The 27,250-nt window shown below is 38.2% G+C and overlaps 1 protein-coding gene across 2 annotated transcripts; it reads right to left on the bottom strand.

Annotated features, from left to right (window-relative positions):
- Window positions 1–873: 873 nt before the first annotated feature.
- PPM1K (protein phosphatase, Mg2+/Mn2+ dependent 1K) lies at window positions 874–24,175 on the bottom strand. 2 transcript variants are annotated; one of them, XM_027544102.1, is made up of 7 exons: window positions 23,960–24,175; window positions 17,181–17,694; window positions 15,722–15,822; window positions 8,762–8,927; window positions 8,466–8,610; window positions 7,331–7,465; window positions 874–4,806 (listed from the first exon to the last, which is right to left on the bottom strand). In XM_027544102.1, the coding sequence occupies exons 2-7, from the start codon at window positions 17,618–17,620 to the stop codon at window positions 4,675–4,677; spliced, it is 1,119 nt and encodes a 372-aa protein (XP_027399903.1). In that variant the 5' UTR covers window positions 17,621–17,694; window positions 23,960–24,175; the 3' UTR covers window positions 874–4,674. The 2 variants fall into 2 exon arrangements, with proteins under 2 accessions (XP_027399903.1, XP_027399904.1); XM_027544103.1 differs by lacking the exon at window positions 23,960–24,175 and adding an exon at window positions 23,163–23,646.
- Between the last annotated feature and the right edge of the window lie 3,075 nt (window positions 24,176–27,250).

The following is a 27,250-nucleotide window of genomic DNA, read 5'->3' as shown; positions in this document are numbered from 1 at the left end:
GAAAATAGCACAGAGATCCTTAATAATCATTTCCCTTTCTCAACCTTTTAAAGAAGTAAGGTTATTGTCATCCACGCAGCACTGCTCCTTAGGTTTTATTCAGAACAAAATTCTGTACCATACTTATACTAACATCCTTTACAAGGCAAAACTGACACAGGCTAAGGAAACATGGAAAGAAGTTAAATACTATTCATTCACCATTAAATAATATGTATGGCTTAATATTTAAAATAGCTAATGCCCATTTCCCCACTAATATAAAATTAATGAAAATGTAATTCAGTGCATTAATTAATAAATTCACTTATTCAATAAACATTAATGATTCAACAAACATTTTATCCTCATTGCTACAAGTATAAAAAGTTCTTGGTCAGGAGTTTCAACAAAATGAAATAGATCTCTGCTACCATGGTGTTTACCAAGTTACTTTCAGAGGACACTCTAGAGGAGATCCTTGTGACAAAAGACTGCAACCATGACATTTTATTCAATCAGTGAGGACATTAAAACTTGCTTACTTGTGGAATTTCCACTGAACATTTGTTTCTCATTTTTCATACATGGAGATGCTGCAGTGAAATATACCACGGGCAAAATACTGTAGAAATCTTCACGACCATTTTCTTCTGATGTACCAACAAATATTTTTGGATGAGGGAAATGCAAGAGACAAATCTTGTTTTAAATCAAATCAAAAAGATTTGAATAAATAAGTATATATAATATTTTCAAAGAGTCTCATGTTAATTTTGCAAACAGGCAGAATTTGGCTGCTAAAAAATTTCCCAATCATTCACTGACTCCTTTATATCAGTGTTCACAAGGCCACATAATATATTGGAGTGTGTGGATGCCAAACAAACACAGTTGGATTTTAAAAGTGTTTATTGCATGTACTTTATTTAAATGTTTTAAACACTGTTATATGATTTTAGTATGCTTACAGTCATTCTAATTCATACTTTCAAAACAATGGTCAAAGCAGCAATTACATCAACATACTACAGAAGTGCTATACACCCAATTAGTACTTTAGGAAATTATAAAACCAATGTACACAAGAGCACTTTGGCAGAACTTAATTTGGGACACAGCAAGATGTTACATTCTATACAGAAATCCAGTGAAGGATGAGTCATTCTTGGAGATGGAACAACATGATGATTTCACAGCCTGGAACGCTCAATAGGACCATCAACGGGCCGTTTCAACAATCTAACAACCAAAGGGAGCTGCCAGAGAGTCAGGCGGTCTCATTCCAGATGCCAAAAGCAACAGGCAGACCATCACAGTCTGGCTTCTAAATACATGAGTTTTTATTTCTGTTGAACTCATCCAGAGAAGTGAATCTAGTAAATACAATAAAATGTAACCCAACCAAGATTTTATGTCACTTTCCACAGATACAGGTATATGAACAACTTAAGTGCTAAAGGAAAATACAAGTAAGTGTTTGTATTTAAGGGTGCAATACTAAACTTTATCTATCCTTTCCCCCACCCCACCTTGAAGCATTTTCTTATTGTCTATCATATTACCATGAAATTTAATCCTTGTCCACTCTTTGAAAGGAAACTAAATGTCCTGTTTGATACTGAAAAGTTAACATAGGCCTACTCATTCTCTGCCAAGATTCATTAAAAAAATAAAATTCAACTTTGAAAAAATAATTTCTATTTAAATTACATGCTAACAATTCTTCAAAGTAAGTAATTTTTTAAATGGAACTTGAGAAATGTTTCCATCATAGAGTATAGAAATTCAAAACTGATTCCACCAAAACTCTTTTTTTCTCTAGAAAAAAATGCATAAAACTTTGAAGCACTTAACACAAGGGTCTGTAGCAAATGGTTGATAGAAAGCAGGATTCCATTTACACTTGAATATATAAGGTACTTAATTTATACTTGTGGAAAATCACAAGGATTTTAAGAATATTTTGCCAAATCAATGATGGCAAATAAAGTTTGGCAACACATTTTAGAAAGATGATTTATATACTACATATAAATGAAAGGCCAACATAAATATGATTGATTTAAGTTTAATTACATTAATATAATTTACACCATACCGATACCCACATGGTAATAGCCACATGGCAAATTCACAGTTGTAACTAAAAAAACTATTTAGAACAGTCATTTTGTTCCATTATTTGCATAATTTTCAGTAATAGACTTAAAAGCCTAATACATGTATGCTTATCTTTTATGGGTTACAATAATCTAAAAGTTATACTTTAACATTGTGGCTTAAAAAACAATTAGCAGTGTGTTTTTATGCTGTAGTCAAAGCTGACTAGTTTCAGGTTTTAAAAACTTTCAGGGGGATCAGAGCAAACTCCACCCCAGACCAAGGCCTATGTAGTCTACAAATTCTTCTTTGTCACAGTTGGCTATCCACCCAATGGATCAGTGACCCTTAGACCTCTGAACTTGACAACATCACTCCCACCCCTGTTTTTTTAAAGTAAAAGAGAGGAACAGCAAAGTGAAGAATTCAAAACAAAAATAAAACCTACATTTTTAGGAGGTCATCTTGTGCTTCAGAGTTTCTGTTAGCCTCCTAGTTTGGAAACCCTTCATACTCTTAAATGTAGCCTCCATGTTTATGTCCCAGGACCCTATACAGAAAGAGGGAGAAAGTTTTCCAGTCTTCTTAGACCATTTTGGTTCCTCACTTTCCAGGCAATGAATAGAAGACCATATTCTTTCTTGTAATATTTTCCTTTCTTTTACCAACTTCCTTGAAAAAAAAAAAAATTTTTTTTTTCCTGAAAATTTTTTTCTTCCTTGAAAAATTCCCATACCCTTTTTCCCAAAGGACAATTCCTAACTAATACAGGCAGGAAAGCTCAAGATTTATTTTCTTCTATTCCCAAAAAGGTGAGAAGATGTGAATATATTGTGTCCTATTCCTTCTAATAAGCCTTGAGTAAAACTTAAAGAAGAAAAAAACATCAACCAGAAAACTAAGAGTTTAAATTATATCAACTTTAAAGTTTTGGTATTTCTTTTGTTTCTACAACAAAACTCCACATCTTTCTTAACATTTAAGCATTCTTCTCACATCCTATTATTTTATATGCAAATTACTATATAACAATGTAGCTTCAACATGCTGGTTCTGTTCCTAGGTTTTTCCACATAAGTTACCTACCACAAAATATCTCCTACAATAATTTTTAACCTATCTGCCAGTAACCATTGGTTCTCCACTACAAAACTTCCCTCAGTTTGTCAAGAGTTCTTAGAGATAAATGTATCAATAATCTACAGCTAACTGGTGAAGGAGCTATAAAAGATTGTTCCCTTTCATTTTCCGTTAGTCCAAAATATACATATGTACATACACCTACATATAACAAATTTACACTGTCTGCAGAAATAAACTGCTGATGTAATTCCATACACATATTTAGGGATTCACATTTTAACAGTAAACTTACACACAGATATAAGGAAATATAGTTTTACACCCCTAAATTACATAGAAAGCTGAAATAGATAATGCTTTAAGATTTATTCTTTCTTATGAGTCTTAGAAAAAGAAGACATAAACCTCAAGCTATGTCTGTAGCAATTATCAGTCAATGTGGGATTATCTTTAAGGACAAATTACCTTTAAGGACTTGCTTACTGTATACAAAAAGTTATATAAACAGACTATATACAGAACACAAAACTTAGGATTAGAGATAACAAATAGAAACTTCATACAAAATACCTGATACTATCAGATGTACTTTGTATAGCTTTGACCAAAGAACTCTTTATTGGACATTCTTTTCCAATATGAATGAATAGTCACAGCTATATATTAGCTACAGAAGAACAGGAATGAATTGAGCGGGGGCAAGACAGACCTGGGATTTCCCTGGTGTCTCAGAGGTAAAGAATCTTGTCTGCAGTGCAGGAGCCGCAGGTTCGATCCCTGGGTCGGGAAGACCCCTGGAGGAAGGCATGGCAACATAGTCAAGTATTCTTGCCTGGAGAATCCCATGGACAGAGGAGACTGGAGGGCTACAGTCCACAGGGGCACAGAATCAGACATGACTGAAGCAACTTAGTACAGCACACATAGGGGAGACCTGGTGACACAGCTGAAATATCTAAGTGCACTATAGTACATATGTATACATTTTAACAGTGTCATGTTAGCCGAATTAATTTCTTTTGTATTGTTAAGTTCACCAGCAAGTGATGCAGAATACAAAATATAGTAAACACTTGCAGATAACACATTGAGTAGCCATCAAAATATTGACTAGTTTTGAAGAACTTGAAGGCAAGAACCTGGTCAAATGAATAAAGATTAGAAATGATCAAAAGAAGCTCACAGCTGCTTAAAAGTTTTAAAAATTAGAAATTTAACACTCAGCAAGTGTATCAAAACCATGTTTCATTTGCTCACTTAACACAGAGGCTCACTCACAGTATCTGAATTCCACATATTTATTCTGAGTATATACAGTTAGCTGAACATAAATATCACAGGTACTTATGAAAAACTACTATGTAGATGGTTACTAAGTTTATGTTGATTTATGTACTGGTCTAGTGAGTTCTAGGGTCACCACTTACAGTTCACTTTTTAAATCTAATCAGTTTCTTGATACACTCAGTGAAAAACTGTTGCACAGAAACTCCAAGTCCCAGCAAGCAATCAGGCCCATCGTCCACTAGAGGCGAAGCTTCTGCTGAATGAGAAGGTGATTTCAGAGTTCTTGTATTTTCCCCAGGCACCAAAAGGCACTACTACTGCAGTCGTGTTATCTTCAGTACCATATTGTATTGCCTGCAAGGTATGGCAGGAAGGAAGAAATGAACAACGGAAATCAGGATCCGTACAAAAAGAAATCAGCCTTTTCCTGGAAGGCCAAACTAGTTTAATACACAGTTACAAGTTATTTCACAGTGGCTTGTGATTCTTTCCCTAGGTATCAATGCCCACAGTTTAAAATTTTAGATTGTGATAGGATAACTAATGACCCAAAGTAAATACCATTGTAGCAGTTTTGGCAAATTGCACCAGTGAACTAATAACGTATGAGATATGTAGCTCCTGAAGAAGAAAATACACATAAAGCATTTAGCATAGGGACTAATGCAAGGTTATACACAGATGAGATGGTTGGATGGCATCACTGACTCGGTGGACATGAGTCTGAGCAAGCTCCGGGAGCTGGTGATGGACAGGGAAGCTTGGCATGCTGCAGTCCATGGGGTCGCAAAGAGTCGGACACAACTGAGTGACTGAACTGAACTGAACTGAATGAAAGTTTAAGGATTCAGAGAAGGTTAGCTCTTACCTAGCAATTCTTCTAGGAATTTAGCTTAAAGAAATTATAACCTAAGAAATGGATGACTTCCCTGGCGATACAGTGGATAAGAATCTGCCTGCCAGTGCATGGGACCTGGGTTCAATCCCTGGTCCAGGAAGATTCCACGTAACATGGAGCAACTAAATCCATTTGCCACAACTACTAAGCCTATGTTCTAGAGCCCATGAGCCACAATTATTGTGCCTGTGTGCTGCAACTACTGAAGCCTGCACACCTAGAGTCTGTGCTCTGCAAAAGAGAAGCCACCCCAATGAGAAACCCATGCACCACAGTGAAGAATAGGTCCCGCTCACCACAACTAGAGAAAGCTTGTGTGCAGCAATGAAGACCCAATGAAGCCAAAAATAAATAAAATTTAAAAATTAAAAAGAAATGGAAGTATACAAAGATATAAAACTATAAGATAGTTTACTACAGTTCATACAAAATGGAAAATTGGCATAAACTATACTTTCTACAGTAGAATTGTAAGTCAATTTTAGGAACAAATGCTTTGTTCCTAAAAACAAAGAAAATTTTTACACAACAGCTTTACTAACAAAGAAAAAAGGTGCAAATTTAAAACACTAAAATTTGATTTTTCCACCTATCAAATTGGCAAGATATTACCTATGATAAGAATTTGGAGAAACTATAAAATATGCCAGTGAAAAGTATAACATGGATAGTATTTCTGGAGGGCAATTTGGCAAGCTTATTAAAAGCTTCAGAATGCTGTATATTCTTTTACCTAACAATTTTGCTTTGATGAACTTAACCTAAGAAAGTAATATCTAAAGGAAATAAATGTGAACAAATATATACAGAATGTTTATTATAGAGCTCCCTCTAAAACATGGAAAAGTGAATGTAAATTAAATTAGTTGATTATGGTAAGTATTAAATGAGTAATAGTACTCAGATGAGGCATAGTATGCCCTGGTAAGTTAGAAAATACATATCTTAAGACAAGTGGTTGAAATTAAAAAAGAAGTGGTCATACACAAGAATTGGGTTGTTTCTTAATTTCATGAGCGTATATAGTTACCAAGTGAATAACTCATGCTTATCGATCTGTTTCCAAGTAAATAATGCTTTTTAAGTAAGATCTTATATCTTAATTCCAAATGTTAGCACTTAAAAGTTTGGGCCACATTTGGCTCCCCGATTGCAAATGTAAAAATTGGGAATGCAAAAATAGCTGTATGTATGAGTTAAAGTGTGCCTCTAATGATTAGTGATGGCTAGAACTTAGAAGAGCTATCTATCCAAATAGAATATTAAAACATGGAAGTTTTACATTTTTTTTTACACTGGATATTATATAGCTTCCAAATTTTAGCTCTAATTGGCTCACTGACACACCACTCATCCATATACCTTTATGTATTTGTTTTCATGCACCCATTTTTAAAAACAAGAAGTTGATTATGCTATAGTGTATGTTTTTTAACCATAGTGTTTTCATATTGGGTATTTACATGGAGCAGTCTAGTTTCAAATCATCTAGTGGTTGGACTGAGAGCTCAGCTATCTGGGTTTGAAGCCCAGTTCTGGAATGTAACAGTGCCTCTGCTCTCCTCCTCTGTAAAGACAAGTTAGTTCTAGCTCCAGCCTCAGAGGGTTACTATGATGATTACATGAGTTAAATACATATGAACAGTAAAGTGTCTGACACATAGTACTTGCTATTTTATAATTTACTATTGATGTTACTAACGTTTCAAGATAGGTACAAAGCCAAAAATAAACATAGCTCATTTTCTTGACAGATTAATTTTACTTAACTACTTGGGAGAACCAGCAAAAAAAAAATTTTAATTGTTAATACTATGGGGTCAAGTGTAAAATTTACTGTAATACTAAAAGCTAAAACACATGATTTCAAAGAAATCTCCAGACAGTGGCAGCCCCTCTTGGCTGCACCAAGACCTGTACCTGGCTTTGTCCTCTCCTTCCCACTTAGGGATTTTTCTTGCAGAAGCTCTGCTGTGTTACCTGTTCAGTCACTGCATGGGCTGCTTCATTGGGATCGTGGCACTGATTGACAAAGTCACAAATCTCTTGACTGTTCACCATGAAGTTAATTCCATCTGTAGTGAGGACCAGGAAGCTGTCATCAGCATGATGTAGCTGCAATCAGAACCAAACGTATAGAATTACAAACTAGACTTAGCCTTAGAATAATCTTCATAATTCAGTGATTTTATCTGTTTACAGAGTAGTCATCTGTGTTTCAGAACTTACAGACAAACAGAGTGAAAACAGGCTTCCATTTAGGGCAAAAACAGCAACATTTAGCATCAATCATGGAGGACAAACCTAACATTTACTTAGTAACACCATGGAGGAAGAAGCCAGATAGCTAAATGCTGAGAGGCAGCCTAATGTAATGGCTAAGACCTCCTCGGTGTGAAGCCCACCTCTATTTTTCAGCTGGGAAAACATAGGTAAGTTGAATTGTATATGCTCAGATTTGTTTTCTCTGTGTAAAATGGGATAGGAGTGGCTATTTTGAACAGAGCCCAGCACATTGTAAACTGCTATAGAAGTATTTGTTAGATGAAATGAACATAAGTGGGACACCTGTAAGACATAAAACTGTTCAATAAATTAACAATCATTTGCTGCCATTACCGGGAGCCTATCCTTATATATAATGTGTTAGGTACTAGAGCAGGCTGGGAGTTGTATAGGTAAAGTATCAGTTCACCACTAAGGTATGTGCTGGGGGAAGTGCAGTGTAAGGGGGACAATGATTAGTAGCAAGCAGAAGATGTCCTTGAAAGAGGGATGGGGTGATTCTCTGGCTTGGTGGAAAAGGGAAGTCAGGATATCTTCCAAATGATGGTGATGCTGAATGATGAGGTGCTGGTGAGGAAGGGCGGTAAAACCAGGCTTCCAGGCAAATTCCATAGCAGGATGAAACAAAGCCAACACTTCATCATATATAAGGCCAGGAAAGAAGTATCTTTCTTACTTTATCTGAAAAGTTTATCTTTCCTTCCATTAATCACTTCTTTTCAGAAGTCATACAGGCTTCAATGAAGGCCTCCAAGAAAGCCTGCAGCTGGAGACAATCCTGTGTTCACTCCCTGCCTGTGTATCAGGTGTTTGCAAGTCTTTTTTTTACCTTAATCCTCTTTGTTTCAGGTTCTGCTATCACACCACTGGTTTTAAGATCCAAATCTCCGAGACTCCTTGTCATTGCAAGTCTGCCGTTCACGTGAGGCTGTCCCAAACTATTCCAAGCTACAAACCCCCCACATTTCTTAATCCTGGTCAAAAAAAGTTAAAAAAGACTATGATGTGATACCCAGAAAACCAAGGGTTAAACTTAAGCATGAAGTCAGTTTACAATGCAAGGTTTTATTTCTATTTTGAACTATATACATATCATCCTTATAGAGCGATTAGTGGAAGTGGTACCTTTCTTTCTCGTCTTTTCTTTCTGGAGTGTGGTCGATGGTCAGCTTCATGGGTTTTCCTTTTCTGCACAAAATAGCTCGGCTGTCCCCAACACTAGCTATAACCAGTTCAATACCATCTCTCAATAGGGCTACTGTTGCAGTAGTCCCAGAGGTCAGAAGCGTTGCTGCAAATGATGAAGAAGAGTACAAGTCAGTGACAATCAAATGATTGGATCTGGAATGTTTATTACAAAATAAAACACAGGCATGTTAAACTAATGCTGAAATGTATCATTCTAATTTAACTACAGCTATGCAAATAAAATGCAAATGAACTATGGGAGTAAGAGCATGCAGAAAAAGAAGTATTTAATTCAGTAACAAGGCTCTATGCAAACAGAAAAAGCTGCTAACCTAATTTGGTAAAAAATGCATCACTATCTCCAAATGGCTTCTATTTATATAAAGTAGAACTCAAATTTATCATTCTGACATCTCTGTGTGTACATCAGGTGTCAGGATTAAAAGTAATACATTTTAATTAGATTGGCTAATAAGGCAGAGTGATTTAGGTCTACAGAGCCCATTCAGGCAAGCCAACTTTTCTGTAATCTACGCACTCAACTTTTTTCTTCCATTTCTTACCCCCATCCTATGAAACTATTATCAATTAGTAGGCTAAGCAAGATATGTCAAGTGTTTCACTGGCTCTTTAAGAATTGTATTTTATATTCTTTCCTTCTATAACTGCTTTAATTTTACAAATGTTCACCAAAAAAAAAAAAAAAGAAATCCTAAAATGGTTAAAGGTTCATATTCTTTCCTTGATTATCTTTGTCCTCCCCAGATGTAAAACAAAGATACAGCCATCATTATATTAGGAGAAAATCTGGAGGGCAGGGAATGAAATTCATTTTAGTTTCCCATAAACTTGGTATAGTTCACACTTCTGGTTCCAGCAGGATCTGAAACAATCAGTCTGTTCCCAAATGCAGGAAAGTACTGCCAAGTGCTGCTCCTGTGGTCACCGCCTGGGCCCAGAGCATTCCAAGAATGTTAATTTCCCCTGACTGATAACAAAATTACATGTAGCTTGGCCTGAGGTCATAGCTGTTTCCTTCATCCAATTCAAAGTGCATTTTTGCATCTTTCTTTAGTTTATTCTAAATTGTCTCCCTAAGTTCTTCACTATTTGTTGAATTTAGAGGGTGCATTGAGCCTTGTCAAAGAGAATACTGTGAAAGTAGACTAAAAAGTAAAGCAAATTGAAAAAATCTAAAAAGGTAACAGTTAAAGCAGGTATTATCTTCAGTAACATGGTTAATCCTTTAAAGCATCTAAGTAAAATATTCAGGTGATCATCTAAAGATGATTTTGACTTCAAAGGCAGATTTAAGAAAAATGAAATGCTATTGACTGATTGAGGCTCAGTCTTTCCAGTTTTTTCTAAGACAATTTTTAAAACAGCAGTAATGCATTTGGAAAGATATATGTGTATATATTTCCCAATCAATGTATTAAAATGCCTGCTTTAATCAGAAAAGTAAAATGGGGGAAAAAATGAATAAACCCTGCTTAATCTCCTATATTCATGCTGAATTTACTGAGAAGTAGCATTTATAATTGCACTATCTTCCCATTTATCTCTTGATTTTGGAACTGCTGTGCCAAAGTAATATCACTGTGGCAATAGTAAAGTAGATTATATATTGTCACTGTACAACACAAAAGTTTCAGTGTAAGTATCAGTGATGTTTATATTACAAATGTTAAATTGTGAGTTTCATAAAACATTGTATAAGGGAATCTTTACAGTTGAACCCCTGTAATCTTGTCAAATGATTAGAAGAGCCTGGTAAGAAAACATAGGCATTTACTCAGATGCTACTTGTCCAGGGGGTTTAATGTTCCTCTCCTTTCTTTAAAATGTAAGTGGCAGCTTTTTTCCAAGTGTTTTTTAATTGGCTACCTTAAAAGAGTTAATACTTCATAAATGAAAAACTTCAAATTTAGCCATTTAGGATTATAATCCATGGCTCTGCCACCTAGATATTTAAAAGAATTTGAGTTTTTAACCAACCCAACTTCACAGTTCCAAAATCCCAGGATTTATGGGAAAGTTTTCTAAACAGTTGATTCTGGTTTGCTAAGCATCTAAGAATATAAATATTAAATCAGCATTTAGTTTCATTTAACATTTAACATGGGAGTAAAAATTCTCACTTTTTTCCTTAACAATAGAATTATAAAACTAAGACATCTTTCAATAAGTTCTTAACACTCACTGGACATTTTCTACTGCAAGTCATCTCAACTAATGGGACAAAGAGGATGTGGGAACCTTCCAGTAGTCCAGGCTAGGAACCGCTGGACTCCTTCACCTGGGACAAAATTAAGCAGATCTCTCTTTCCACTGAAGCCCAGCATATAGTGTCCACGGGCTCCAGGTCTAGAGCTGCTGACCAGGCACAGTTCTCTGCCACAAATAACACGCACAGAGGCAAATAGGAAATTCACCCAGGAATTGTGCTCAAACATTACAAACCTGCAACACAGGGGAGGGTAGAGAAAGAGCTGCAAAATAAGGGGAAGGGTTTTTATTTTGGTGAAATGTTCAGTAGCAAATTACATAATATTCCAGGAGATGCCAAGTCAATGATTCCAAAACTCAGTTTGACCAAGTTGATGGTATTTTGTAGTTGAGTCTGTTTTCTTCATCACAGAATAACACTTCTTAGTTTTGTGTCTTCCCAAGGTAGGAAAGCCCATATACAAATGTATGTGCACCAAGACACATATGTGGTGACATACACACAGGCTCAGCCAATTAGTCTTGAAGAGTAAATCAGTACCTTTACTGAGTTGAAAAAAATACACTGTAAATTTGTTTGGTAACAATATCAGAATTGTCCCAGTAACAAAAGGGAAATTCATGGGTAGAGCACTGAATAATTTGTATAGCATACTAGAGCATACTAGAGAGGATATAAACTACAGTATACTACCAAACTGCTAGCATTAAAATATAAATCAAAAGGAATCAAAGCACCTCCTATACCAGATACAAGGAGTAGCTTATTTGTTAATGGTAAATGCAGGGATTTTAGGATCTAGACGGTATTTCCTGAACAGAATGATTAATTTAATTGTTTAAATAAAAGCTAGCAAGGCTCTTGAGTGCTAAAAAACGTTTACAATTTTATGTAATTCATAAAATGGGAGTTTCTGCAGCTCTCTCTTTCCCCCAGTGTTGCAGGTCAATATATCAAAAGAAAAAATGATCAAGATTTTGAATGGCAACATAAAGAATCAAGCTGTACTTTTCTAAGTATAACCTCCCCCACCCAGAAATTATTCAACTGTGTCAACAATATGGATAAACAAATACAGTTTCAATATTTACCAAAAAGATGTTGTAGACATGAGTGAATCATAAACACTAAATCAGAGGAACGAGTTGAAGCAGTAACAGCACAATAAGAGTATCTCTCCAATGCTGTCCCTATTTTTTGCTTTTGGCTGCCTCCAACATAACAAGGGTAATCAAACACATTGCATTTTTCATACTGGTTATTTTTTAGTTTAATTCTTCCATAAAGAGATCAAATAATACGAAGAGCAGGGAAGTTTCCAACAAGACTCACAATACTGCCACCAACGTCTCCCACTCTGAACGTCAGAGCATCTTCTCTCTTTGATCCATTTGTCTCTTGGGGAGCTTTGTTGCTTTCAAATCTTAAGTAATCTAGAAACACTTTGAAGAGTTTATCGGATATATAGGATATCATCTAAGTTTTCTACCATCTGGTTTAAGTGACAGTTTGTCCATTAAACAATAAACTAATGGGCAGACATCATTTGAACTTACTGGCTGATTTCATTAGCTGTAAAAATACACATGACTGGTATAAAATGAATACAAAATATTCAAAGATGATGATGAAATTAGCTATTTGTAAATAAGGGTAAATTCAAAATGCATCTACAACAAATCAATAAAGATAGCCAGCAATTTCTTAAGGGCTATTTCTTGATAAATGGTATTCTGATTTTATTCTCCTCAAACTACCCTCATTTAAAACTGAAATAATAAATATTTTAAATGCTAATGATAAAGCTTGAAGTATTTTATGCAGATATGACAGCTTTAGATGAGTCTTAAAAAGATGAGTATGTTTTATTGTCACCTTATTATTTTCACTTTCTTTTGAGAAAGCTAATAGTATGACATGGGGCACTCCTCCCTACCTGAAATTCCACCATTAGTGATTCATTCCTAAGGTTTAACCAATCTGTTTTCAGCTTTCCTTACTCAAAATTCAAATCCCCCCAGAAGTGGTAACACATAAAAATATATATATTAAATAATTTAGTTAAATTGGCTGTAGGACAGTCAAGTTATAAGTTATAATTACTTTGGTGATAAAGAGTAAGCAATGGAGATTAGTTTAGTCCAAATATTATTGAGTACTTTTCAGACTCTTGCAGAATGTTGAACCCTAGAAATTCAAAAATGAATAAGCCATGGTCCCTACCCTCAAGCTGCTCACAGAAAGGGTTCAGTGAGGCCAAGTGGAGCTATGCTAAAAGAAAAGGTGAAAGAAATTGGAGAGGGCAAACTGCACTTCTTCACAATTTTATTTAACTAGCACTGGTCCTACCCACAGCTGTGCCAAAAAGAATATTATCTACTCTTATAATACTGATACTGCTTCAGTTCTACTAAAAAGTAAAAAAAAATTTTTTTAATTTAAATAATAATTCTGAAGTGGTACATGTTCTTTTTAAATCCACAAATTGAAAAGTTTAGTATATTTGATAAAATAAGCCCCAAATATCAAGAGCCAATTTTTGAAATCTTTGAAAGCCTGGCAACTGATTAAGAATAAATTTCAAAATTGTTCTCAAAATACTTATTTAAAAAAAGAAAACCACAGAGACTAATTGACCTATAAGAATACATCCAAAATAAAATTCAAGGACTATGTCATAATAGATTATTTTTTTTCTTTTAGTAATACGCTAACCATCATTCTGTCATGCTCCATTATACTTGTAAGCAAACTGCCATTAAATGAAAAACAAACTTTAAAATATCTTATGAAAGTTCTGAGTTCATTAACTCAAAAATTATGACAGAGGAACTAAGTTTAAATGAATACATTTTCATTTAATTATTAGAAGTGAAGAACTATTTTATTCATTCCTTTGCACAACTAAACTGATGTGAGAAAGGTGTCTGTAGAAAATTTCTTTTAAGATAGCAAGTTAGATCAATTCTCTCCTTAAATTCAAAATTCCCTTTAACTGTATTTATTATTTCATAAATGAAAGGAGTCCTCTCACATTTTATACCAAATCTATCACTGTTTTAAGCACTTTTATCAATTAGATCCTACACAAAGGGCTGACTACACCCATGAAAGGTTAATGGTTTTTTATTGTTGGCCACCATTTCCAAGATACCCTTGAACATTCCTTTCTGAAAACCTTGCCCAGTGAGCTCTACCTGTTTACACAACAGCTGGGGCACACCACCTGCACTACAGCCGATAAACTTCATGGTGTGAGATACAGCCGACCTGCTTATAAATGAAATAAGAGCATACCAGTATTCAGAGTTACGAAAATAAAACTATAAGAAAGTGTTTTAATGTCCTCTTCACCTTCGTATGTTTTACCCATTAGGAACAAGAACAGAATCTTATGCTAAAACCCACCCTCTCTCACCTCTTATTTTCACAAGCTCAGGAGCCAGTTGGAAGGGGAAAAACGTCCAAAGGAATGAAAGAGAGAAAATGGACCTAAGTAATCTACAAATGAGAAAATAAATCCTTGAACAATAAGAGTGGACTCTAAAGCTTTTCGGAGAAGTATGACAGTGATAAAGGTATTGAAAAAGAGGAAGAAAGTGTCTTAAGATGGCAAATGAAGCCATCCTAGAGTCATCCTAATACTCATCATTAAATATGCCCATGAGAGAGGCCACAGTGGGTGCCAGGAAAATCCCAGCCCTAACTCTCCAACTGACCTTTTATCTCTCTCTGAGTTTCAGTTCCTTATCTGTAAAATGGGGAGAATTTCCAGCCCTACACACTCCAACTGAAAATTACAAAGATAACATTGCTGTGGTGAGCTTTGACCTCCTTTAAACAAGAGGATGAACAAAAGACAGATGAATATTATTGCATGATTCATTTTAAAATCAGTTATGAGGTCTATATGCACACATTTTAATGGTTTGCTGTAGAAGCGTTAAAAAATTATAAGCAATAAATTTGGGGGCCAGCTAACTAGAAAACATTACCTACATTTTCATGAAATGGTTTAATAAATTTAGTCAAAATCAGAGACATTTGTCTTTCAAAATATAAAGACATCCAGTACACAAATTCTAAAATTCAGCTGTTATAGTCTTGTGTTTAACAAATAAAAACAAAAATGTCAACTAGTTACCATAGGAAAGCTGCAAGATCAAGCTTTTTTAAGTGGAAGAAAAAACATCTTCCTTCTAATTTCACAAAGTAGTGCATATTAACCATTGTCCTTTTGAGACTAATTAGCAATTTTCTTATCTGGACAACTACTCTGAGATTACCCTGTAGCAAATTTCAATAGTCGTTCATCAGATTCCTCTAAAAAACAAAAACAATAAACCCTCTCATAGTACATGCCTCTTGTTCATCAAATGAACAAACAGATTTTTTTTAATGTTTAATCTTTTTAAAATCAAAATTCAACATCAGATCTATTTTGGAGCTTCAATTTCTAAAACAACCTCTAATATGTTTCATTTAAATGTGAGATACTACCCCTAGTTTGGATTCCAAACAACATTTAAAATGGTTATTTAAAAAGTCACTTTCAATGTAAGCATCCTTACAATAAATATTAAAATTCCCACCCCTGAAAGGCTTAAATTGTTTCCTTCTTACCACAAATTCCCAAGGACTTTAAGGATTGAGATTGTTTTACTTACCATCAGCAGATAGGTGGGCGTGCCTTGCAAAGGTTTTATCTATTTCAAGAAAAGCCAAGGTCAACACAGTTTCCAAGTTCTCCTCCTTAGGAAGCAAATCCCTTCAGGGAGAGAAAAAAAGAGGCCGATCACTTTACAATAGGTTTCCTGCCTTCCTCTTTGTCCCTCCAGCTAGCAGAGTCACTCCATACAATGGACCTCCAAGGTTTGCCCTTCAGAAGCTGGCGTGTGGGAGTCTTTGCAACTTTATGGACCAAAGCCCACCAGGCTCCTCTGTCCGTAGGATTCTCCAAGAATACTGAAGCGGGTTGCCATTTCCTCCTCCAGGGAATCTTCCTGACCCAGGGATCCAACCCACATCTCTTAAGTCTCCTGCATTGGCAGGTGGGTTCTTTACCTCTAGAGCCACCTGGGAAGCCTTTCATACACTTACGATCCACATATTAATAAATCAAATTGAGAAAGAATCAGGCCCAGAGATAAGTTCTAAAAATAATAAAATAAAAGCCTAAGTCTCCAGTCTAAAGATATTAATCCTCACCACCATAATCCTGAAAGGTCAAGAATTCCTTTATATTAAATTAAGCCACTGAGTTCCTTCGTGGAGTAATGCAAAATATACATAAATCAATTGATGAACAGTATGAATAACTATAGGGACTTCCCTGGTGGCTCAGATGGTTAAGCGTCTGTCTACAATGTGGGAGACCCGGGTTCGATCCCTGGGTCGGGAAGGTCCCTGGAGAAGGAAATGGCAATTCACTCCAGTATTATTGCCTGGAAAATCCCATGCACAGAGGAGCCTGGTAGCTACAGTCCAGGCGGTCACAAAGAGTCAGACACGACTGAGCTATCTTCTTCACATTGAATAACTATGCTTGGGAAGTACAGTCACATGGTCGTAACTCTTACATGTTCTCCCCCTCTTTTAATTCTAGAAGTAGTATGATACTCAAAAATATGTAAATACTGACTGTAGTAAAAAACTTTTTAAAGAGCTCCAAAACACCCTCTTTAAAAGCATTTTCCCCATGTTTTTGCCAATCATCTAAAGCTATTTTCAACAAGTATTCAAAGCTATTCATAACACTTTAAAAAATAATTACTATTTATTGAAGCACTAAGTGCCATGCACAGACAGAATAAGTGCTTCTCATAGATTCTCATAGTACATGAGATCATGTACTTTATTATGTGAATTCCCTTGAAATGATCACAAGTGCTGTAGATTCTGGTCAACGCTCTCACCAAGAGAGTGGTTAAAACATACACATTTCTGAAATGGTAATACTCATCAGCAATTAATGGCATGCTTGAGCTACTGCTTGTTCATAAACATAGTATGAAAGCAATCAAATAACTACCTTAACAGTGGCTGTCTCAGCCAAAAGGTTTAAGTTTAAACAGGAAGGATTAGGCAAACTGCAAAGAGTGAAAATCATTGTATCATTGTACGTACAGGATGCATTTCTCCATGTGGGTATGACAGAAATCGGCCGCTGCAGGTCCACCGTGGCCATCATACACCGCAAAGTACAGGACCTCATTGGTCAGCTGAGCAAAGCCAAACCGGTCTTCATTCTCTTTCCGTTTGCCAATCTGTGATGCGCTGCCCACATTCTGCAAGCTGACTTTGGGAATTGGCTTGCCATACTTAATGCTGGGCGGCAGCAGAATTGGCTCCTCCAGGCGGTTATCCCAGATGCCAAAATTATCCCAGGTAGCTGGTCGGCCACTACCATCAGGATCAAAGCGAGACCATTTCGGCTCTGAAGTGGAGCTGTGGCACGTGGGCATCACCCACCTGTCATCCTGCAGACCGCGGGCTCTGAGCAGCACTCTCCTCCTCACCTGGTTCCCACCACTTCTTACCAAAGTAAGTAAGGCAGCTGTTGACATAACTCCAGAGGGCTCGGGAATGAGAGAAAGGTCAATGGAACAATAATGGGATGCCTTCCAGAAAAATGATGCAACTGAGTAGAAAGAGAGACAGAGACACTCCATCAGTAATTTCAAATACAACTGATATATCATTAGATATTACCAAGAATGAAGTCTGTAAAGAAAGTGGCACTTAACAGGCTACTCCTGAGAATAGTGGTTCAAAAATGAATCGATTTACCTACCCCACCCACTCACAGTGTTCAAATTCTATAAAAACTTGACAGTGTGCACAGATCACATAGAAGAAGTGCTTCTACAGCTTTAACCTACAATCACCTGGGGATCTTGTTAAAATGTAGATTCTGATTCAGTCTGCCAGGTGGTGCCTGAGATGCTGTATTTCAGACTACCTCCCTGGTGATGCCAAGCTGCAGTTCTGGCAGGCCCACACTTTTGATTAGGGAGAATACAGAAAACAGGTGTAAATAAATAGTCTTCCCTTCATCAACTTCATTGCTCTGAAGAAAAGGCGGAGCAAATATTAACAATAACAAAGTCTCTTACAAGAGTAGAAATTAGAAAAAAAATAACTGGTTATTAGAATATTTATTGTCGTGGGAGTGTAATTTCCTCAGTTCTGTCTCATCATAACAAAAAATTGAAGCCATGGACGTTAAAGCCCTCGGACAGACTGTGTCTCAGCTCTCAGGACAGATCAGTGTTAACAGCTCTCGGACAGATCAGTGTTACAGCTCTGTGTTACAGCTCAGTTTTATTTAGAAAATAAAAGAAAATACATCCTAGAGGCATGAGGGCATGCCGACCCAAAAGATGCAAAGAGAAGAGAGAGAGAGAGACCCCCAGCCCTTTAGGCTCCTCTTTTTATGTTTTTTCTCCTCCCCCCAGGGCTGCCCTATGTAAATTGGGCTAGCCAGGAGTGCTGTTTGTTCTACCTGAGGTCCTCACTCCAGTCCTCAGACCTTCCTTTGTTCTACTTTCCAGGCTTTTCTCTTCCTTGTCTTTTAGTCACCGCCAATCTGGACTCCTTTTTCCTGTTCTAACTACCTAACATTATGATAGTTCTGTACTCAGAGAGTGCCCAAGTTTTAGCATAGATACAATTTAGGATATCAGTTCTGTTTGTTTTAAGGTTTCTCAACTTACTGAACTTTACATATTCTATTACTCTGGTTAATATAAACTGGCTCATGCAAACACCCACCAAAGGCACAAATAAAAAGTAACTCTCATGTGTGTGATCTCCGAGATTAGGGGAAACTGCATTTATGACAAGAAGTCTTTTTATGAGCCACCGATCTATGCATTTACATTAACATCTGAGGCTCATCCGAATGCCTCCCCTGGCTGTTGGCTGGGGGAATTCCTATACCCCTGCAGGAAGGACTGTGTTGCTGGCAGTTTGCATACAAATAAGGTTTAAGCAGAAATTCATCTCCAAAGTATTTCATTCTATTACTTTATGAATTAAAAACCAACTTGAAAAAATGCACAATATCAACATTTGATAATGCCAGTGGAGGGTATACAGGTGTTATATTATTCTTAATTGTATGTTTGAATTATCTCTCTATAAGAAATAAATTTGAAAAAAATGTATCTCCCCAAAAGGCACAATCACACACACACAAAAAGCCCAGCTTGAGTGCATCTATAAGAAAATGTATTACAGATTTTAAACAATCATTTTCAAACAAATTTTTGGAAATCAGTCTAGTTATGTATAGGAAGAACCGTTAGTCCTTTCAGTAAGTAAATAGAAGTAGAAGGAAAGGATGAGGTTTCAAAGAATGCCATTGTAAATCTAAGCAATGGAAGACATATGAGCGCAGCCTTCTAAGAATTTAGAATGAAGATGGCCTCCCAAATAATTAATAGGTCATGAAAGACTTAGGAGGCTGCTCCTTCTTGGCCTTTTAGTTAACATCATGTATTAAAGTCTGAAACTCACTTCTTTTGCATTACTGGGGGTGGAGGAGACACAGTACCTCTTTATCAAGTATCAAAGAGAAACAATGCATTCCATTACCAAAATAAAAAGAAAAGTTTATTCCTTTGGTTCTGTTTGAAGGTTGTATTTTATTCCAAAACAAAAACTGTGTCAAATAAAGGTGAACTTGTAGAGAACTTTCAAAGTGTAATACCATCTTGCAAGTAAGAGAACTAAGTACTAATTCTTGATGGAGATAATTCACAAGGCAGCTTTGCACTATAGGAAAAATAAAGCTTTAAATGTTTATCAGAAAACATTCACATTTGAAGAGTACACCAGAAATTAGCAAAGTACTATTATTCTCTTGGCTTCAATCTGAAAGCATGTATACCATACTCAGCCTTGGGTCATTTTGCAGTCACACATGTACTTTAAACAAGAGTTCTAGAATTACAAACTAATAAATACTGAATAGTTTCCCTGCAGCTCTTCTAGGATACTCTTGTCATTTCTCACTCTCTCCTCCGAATGAACAGAGCTGCATTCACATGAGGCAATATGCATCTACTGTAAACATTACTTAAGAATGAAAAATGCAGGTTGAGCAGTTTCTTTAAGCCTACATAAACTAAAATCAGTCTTCAACTTGGCCCCCTTCCTCATTCCTTATCTGCACAATCATCTCAGAAAGAGAGCAGAATAGTCACAGGAAAATATTTACTTTAAGGCATATTATTGGCTATTGGCATACATGAAGCATAACCCAGTTCACCAGTTTACAAAACTAGGTCAGCATCATTTATGCAAGCAAGGGAGTGTCTAAAGAAGTGGTTCCGTCTCCTTTGCTAAATGCAGTATAACGAATTCATACTAATCTTCATGTTCCCAAGAAAACAGTTCAAAGAGGACTTTGTTCCCAAGCTAATTAATAACTCTGAATTAAACTTTCACATCAAGAAGTTTACTTCAGAGCTTCAAACTACCAATCAGCCGCTATTGCCACTCCCCTCCCCTAGCTCTCCAGATGCCCATGGAAATGATTAGACACTGATTAGCAGGTAGAATTTATAATGTGGAGGAAAAAACAAAAGTCTTAAAAAAAAATCAGTGTTCTTTATAACAGAAAGAGCTGAGAACAAATTGATAAATACCTAAAAAATCTTTTATTGTCAGTTGAAGAATTAAAAATTGGCATGTGTTTATCTTTCTGCAAGCCAAAAATAGTTATTCAGGAACCCTTTATGTCAGTCTCTCAATCAGAGATCAAGCCTAGCTTATTTTCCTTTTAACAGTTATATTCAATCTTTGAAAGTCAAAGTAACCCAAAAGAGTCAAAGGGCACAAGTAATTCTGCTTGAAAGCCATTTGAAGACACAAAATGTCAAAGCAAAATTTAAATGAACTAAGAGCCCAAGAACACATTACGTGACACACCATATTCTACTAGCAAAAATACTTTGCTTTTTCACATTCATTTGTGTGACCAGGCCTTCATCTTCCTCTGACTCAATGCTTTGGTTAATCTGATTAAAGTATCAGATTCTGACACAGAACTCTATTGAACAAAGTTGACTCCTGATTTAATAATATTGACTAGCAGGGGGGATTCTCAGAAAAGAGGGTTAAATGAAATAAGTTGAGAGTCTGCAAGAGTAGACATTGAGATTCCACAAAAGAGTGCTGGTTAAAAAGCCACAGCCTGAGTGTAGGAAATCTCAGGTGAAAAGCATCAGGAAAAGGAAAAAATGCATTTGGTAAACTTCTGAGGTATGCACTTTGTTTAAAAATAATAGCAGTAGGAGATCCAACCAGTCCATCCTAAAGGAGATCAGTCCTGGGTGTTCACTGGAAGGACTGATGCGGAAGCTGAAACTCCAATACTTTGGCCACCTCATGCGAAGAGTTGACTCATTGGAAAAGACTCTGATGCTGGGAGGGATTGGGGGCAGGAGGAGAAGGGGATGACAGAGGATGAGATGGCTGGATGGCATCACCGACTCGATGGACATGAGTTTGGGTAAACTCCGGGAGATGGTGATGGACAGGGAGGCCTGGCGTGCTGCGATTCATGGGGTCGCTAAGAGTTGGACACGACTGAGCGACTTAATTGAACTGAACTGAACTGAGTGGTGAAGAAAAGCCACATATACCACTACAAGACTGCTATGCCAATTTTATACTTTCATCTTATTCCAATTTTATAATCCTGCAATGATTTAAATACCTCAGAGCTGGCCAAATGTATTTTTGGAATAGGGAGGCATTCACGGTCCCTGGCAGGAGGATGCACTTGGGATTTGAGTTAAACTGCTCTTGACTGCTGAAAGCAGGTCAAAAGGGCAGTTTATTGATGTCATGTTAAGCACATGCCAAAATTACTCAGGAGTTCTAAGGATCAGTACTGCTCAAACCTGCTTAGCTTTATATTTCTAGCAAAAATGTTTAAGAATGTATTCATATCTGCCCATTATAAAGTGGCACTCAGGTATTTTCATTATCAATAACTTCCACAATGGAAACACAGGTAATTTTAATATTCTTAGAATGTTTCTTTAATGGCTCTACAAAAAAAACAACCAATTTATCACAATAAATTCAAATATTATAGAAACCTCCAGAATGTATCTCAGGAAATTTGGACTCCAGTATCCTCTTTATCAGTACCCTGCTAGGAGGAAGGGAAAGAAAATGTACTAGTCTAAATGAAGGAAAAAACAAAACCAACAAGAGAAACCCTGAATGACTCCCCTTATGTTTGACCTGAACATATGTTTAGATGTGCAAACTGAGAAAAGAACAAGGGAGCAATGAAAAGTATTCATTATTCTAATTCCATAAATATTTTTTAAAACATTTCAGTTAACATGGATACAACTCACAGAACCATGTTCCAAACCTTCATTTAAGAATTTTCCAGAACAACTAAGTATAAGGTGTGTATTTTTCATTTCCTCTATAGTACCTAATACAATGTTGACATCTATACATTAAATTTTCAGTAAATTTAATTTTTTTTAAAAAAAGGAGAATTTTCCTTTACGTTCTATGCTACATCACTAACATCTCTCCCCTCTTCCTTCCTCTTCTCTTAAGCCTCCAGTCAAGTAGGTGCTTGAGTTGGTGGTCAATAGAAAGTGACTAAGGTTGCAAGAAAAAAAATCTTGAAAAATTATAACTGATATATTTTATTACACAGTGGAGTGTTTTTTTCCTAGGCTAAGAGGCCACTGTTATCTTTCAAGACCATTACAATCTGTCACCTTAGTTACTCATTCTGAAACCGCGGACAACCTCATTCTTTCCTCCGCACAGGCGAAGGGGCTGCAAAAGACTGAAGAGGCCTTGCTGCACATTTCCAGTCTGAAGCTCAGAAAGGCCGGTGAACCTTACAGACTCCAAATTCCCTGGCTATTGCCACCCGGAGCCTCGTCTTTGTCACCTCACGTGAAATCTCTAATCTACAGACAGCGGCTGCTAAAAAAGACATCAAGGGCCAGAAGGCCTGGAGATTACAGTGCTCTTTTGGCAAAGCAAAACCCACGTCCTCAGATCGACACCAACCAGGGCTCTGCATCTTTCTCTGCTCCGATCCCCTGAAAAGCTCACCCTTGGACAGTTTGGGATCCTGGGCTTGGCTGGCTGGCCGTGACAGATGAACGACCGGGGCGAAACACGGCAGGAAACACACCCTCCGGCCGGCGCAGCCCGCGGGCACTGCAGATGGCTGGGTTCCCTCCAGCACTTTCCGCCGCCCTGTCTCCGCCTCTCAACCACCCTCGCTGCGTACAGATTCCGGGTGTCGCCACGTCTCCCTCAGCCCGACCGGCGCTGCACCAGCGAGAAGGCGCTGACACTCGCAGCATCCTCCGGCCGGCAGGTTGAGGCGAGGCGGGGGGCGATTCGAGGCTTCGCTGAAGGGAAGCGCGGGCTGGGAGCCCCTTCCTCCCCTCTATCAGTTCAATTCAGTCGCTCAGTCGTGTCTGACTCTGCGACCCTATGAACTGCAGCACGCCAGCCGTCGTTCCTTCCAAGTTCCATTGCCTCCTTCCATCCCGGTCCAGCATATTCACCGGCAGGAGCCTCCAGCCTTCCGGCCAAGTTCAGGCGGAACGTAAAATCTCCGCAGAAAATGCCAGCAGCGGGTGGCTCAGCCGAGGTGGGCCCCGCCCCGACATGCTGCTCCAGACCTCGAAACGGAAGAAAGCTGTGCACAGCGAACCCAGACACTGACCGCTGGGCATGCACTGAAGGGGCTGGAGAAATTAAACGGACATTTCCCCTCCTCTCCCTGGGGAACCAGTTTACTCTCCATTCCGCGGATTGGGAGCAATGGGACATGCCCCCTCCTGTAAATAATACTATAAACGGTTAACATAAATGAAGTGCACTCTCCAACCTCTTACCTCGTGATGGCAATATCCCTGGAAAATGTTCAATTAGCTAATGGAGGGCGGGAGAGGGGTTTTCTGTAAATAAGACTGCCTTCTCCGATGTTTTCAATCTCTGAGGCAAGCAGTTACAACAGCCACTGGCTCAATCTGCTGGAAATTCTTGAGAATTTTTCGCCCGCAGTAGGCCAAATAGAGAGGGGGGACGTCTGTTCCCGCTGACTGACGGCAGCTCCAACCAACCCACGCTTCACGAGGCGGCGCGCCCGCGGCCCTGCCCTTAGTCGCAGCCAATCACAGGTTCCGACAGGACCGTGCCTCCCCGCGAGATCAGTTTGACTTGGCTGACTTTCAGCAGCTCACAGCAGAGCGACGTCGACTTGAGCCAGTCGTGGCTTGTTGGGATGCCCGCCCTCCCGAAGGCCATGGCGCGCAAACCAACGCGGGAACGCCTCGGCAGTGGACGAGAAATTTGGTACCTCGCCATAGGATTGAAGAGAGGTGGTGGTGTGTCGCTTGGGGCAATAGAGCGGTAGTTGTGACAACTAGGAGCAGGAACGGAATGCCAGCACTTAGCACTTTGCAGGGCAAAGGTATTGAAAGGCATCAGGTTTCATTGCTATTCTTTGAAACATTCACAGTAAACCGTTCTTACTGACTGAGCAGGCAGGCATCTCATGATCCCTTGAGAATGTTTTTTGGTTTTTTTACTTTTTTTTTTTGGCTGCGCCTCACAGGTTGTGAGATCTTGGTTCCCTGACCAGGGGTGGAACCCCTTGTCCCCAATAGTGGAGCGAGAGTCCTAACCACTGAACCGCCAGGAAATTCTCATTGAGAATGTTGATTCTTTCATTTGACAAGTATAGGCATTGATATTTGTTTAGGGAGGACCTTTTGAATACTTGGCACTGGGATATAATCTTGAAGCAAATAGACATGATAGTCGCCTTCATAAAGCTGCCAGTCTAATTGTGGAGGAAGAGGGAGAAGACAAACAGGTAAACAAGCCAATAAAATAATAACAAATCATCACAAGGAATGAAATAGACAAGGTGTGGGTATAGAGAATAATTGGAGGTTGAAGTTAGAGAACTTTATTACATTTAAAGGAAGAGTGAGAAGATCAGTCCAGCCATGGAACCTGGAAAGAGATGACTGTTCTGGGCAGAGAAGACACAGAGCAAACGTCCTGAGGTGGGACAGCTTGACATTTTGGGAGAACAGAAAGAAGGCTAGTGTGGCTCTAGTTTAGAGGGAGAGCGAGAGCAGCATGATGGGAGGAGAGAGGCAGACAGAGGCCTGCTGATGTAACCAAGACTTGGAATTTCCTTTATATTTTAAATTTAATGAGACTCTATTGAGGCATTTTAGGCAAAGAAGCAAAAGAATCTGGTTTAGACTGTAAATCGTTTTGGTTAATGTGCAGAGAACAGGCAGAATAGGGTATTGGGAGACTGGTTAGGAGACTAAATCAGAAGAGCTTCAAGGGGGGAGATGACCGGGTTTATTGCAGCCATGAAATTAAAAGACGCTTATTCCTTGGAAGGAAAGTTATGACCAATCTAGATAGCATATTCAAAAGCAGAAACATTACTTTGCCAACAAAGGTCCGTTGAACTTCCTGATGTTCAAGCTGGCTTTAGAAAAGGCAGAGGAACCAGAGATCAAATTGCCAACATCCGCTGGATCATAGAAAAAGCAAGAGAGTTCCAGAAAAACATCTATTTCTGCTTTATTGACTATGCCAAAGCCTTTGACTGTGTGGATCACAATAAACTGTGGAAAATTCTGAAAGAGATGGGAATACCAGACCACCTGATCTGCCTCTTGAGAAATTTGTATGCAGGTCAGGAAGCAACAGTTAGAACTGGACATGGAACAACAGACTGGTTCCAAATAGAAAAAGGAGTTCGTCAAGGTTGTATATTGTCACCTTGTTTATTTAACTTATATGCAGAGTACATCATGAGAAATGCTGGACTGGAAGAAACACAAACTGGAATCAAGATTGCAAGGAGAAATATCAATAACCTCAGATATGCAGATGACACCACCCTTATGGCAGAAAGTGAAGAGGAACTCAAAAGCCTCTTGATGAAGGTGAAAGTGGAGAGTGAAAAAGTTGGCTTAAAGCTCAACATTCAGAAAACGAAGATCATGGCATCCGGTCCCACCACTTCATGGGAAATAGATGGGGAAACAGTGGAAACAGTGTCAGGTTTTATTTTTCTAGGCTCCAAAATCACTGCAGATGGTGACTGCAGCCATGAAATTAAAAGACACTTACTCCTTGGAAGGAAAGTTATGACCAACCTAGATAGCATATTCAAAAGCAGAGACATTACTTAGCCAACAAAGGTTCGTCTAGTCAAGGCTATGGTTTTTCCTGTGGTCATGTATGGATGTGAGAGTTGGACTGTGAAGAAGGCTGAGCGCCAAAGAATTGATGCTTTTGAACTGTGGTGTTGGAGAAGACTCTTGAGAGTCCCTTGGACTGCAAGGAGATCCAACCAGTCCATTCGAAAGGAGATCAGCCCAGGGATTTCTTTGGAAGGAATGATGCTAAAGCTGAAACTCCAGTACTTTGGGTACCTCATGCGAAGAGTTGACTCATTGGAAAAGACTCTGATGCTGGGAGGGATTGGGGGCAGGAGGAAAAGGGGATGACAGAGGATGAGATGGCTGGATGGCATCACTGACTCGATGGACTCGAGTCTGAGTGAACTCCAGGAGTTGGTGATGGACAGGGAGGCCTGGCGTGCTGTGATTCATGGGGTCACAAAGAGTTGGACATGACTGAGTGACTGAACTGAACTGAACTGTTGGAGAAGACTTTTGAGAGTCCCTTGGACTGCAAGGAGATCCAACCAGTCCATTCTAAAGGAGATCAGTGTGTTTTTGGGTGTTTTTGGGTGTTTTTTGGAAGGACTCATGAGTTGACTCATGAGTGTTGGGTGTTTTTTGGAAGGACTCAAGAGTTGACTCATTGGGAAAGACTCTGATGCTGGGAGGGATTGGGGGCAGGAGGAGAAGGGGACGACAGAGGATGAGATGGCTGGATGGCATCACCGACTCGATGGACATGAGTTTGGGTGAACTCTGGGAGTTGGTGATGGACAGGGAGGCCTGGTGTACTGCAATTAATGGGGTCTCAAAGAGTCAGACACGACTGAGTGACTGAACTGAAACTATGGTGATTCCACTGGAGGTAAAGAAAAGCTGAGAGACTGAAGATTTTAAAGATAAATTATTATTATTAGCTACATCTTTTTATTGTGATAGACTGTAAACCACAGTCATATTGTT

The sequence above is a fragment of the Bos indicus x Bos taurus genome, chromosome 6, assembly GCF_003369695.1.
Source record: "Bos indicus x Bos taurus breed Angus x Brahman F1 hybrid chromosome 6, Bos_hybrid_MaternalHap_v2.0, whole genome shotgun sequence".
In the NCBI taxonomy this organism is placed as follows: Eukaryota; Metazoa; Chordata; class Mammalia; order Artiodactyla; family Bovidae; genus Bos; species Bos indicus x Bos taurus.
This window is presented reverse-complemented; position numbering and strand designations above follow the sequence as displayed.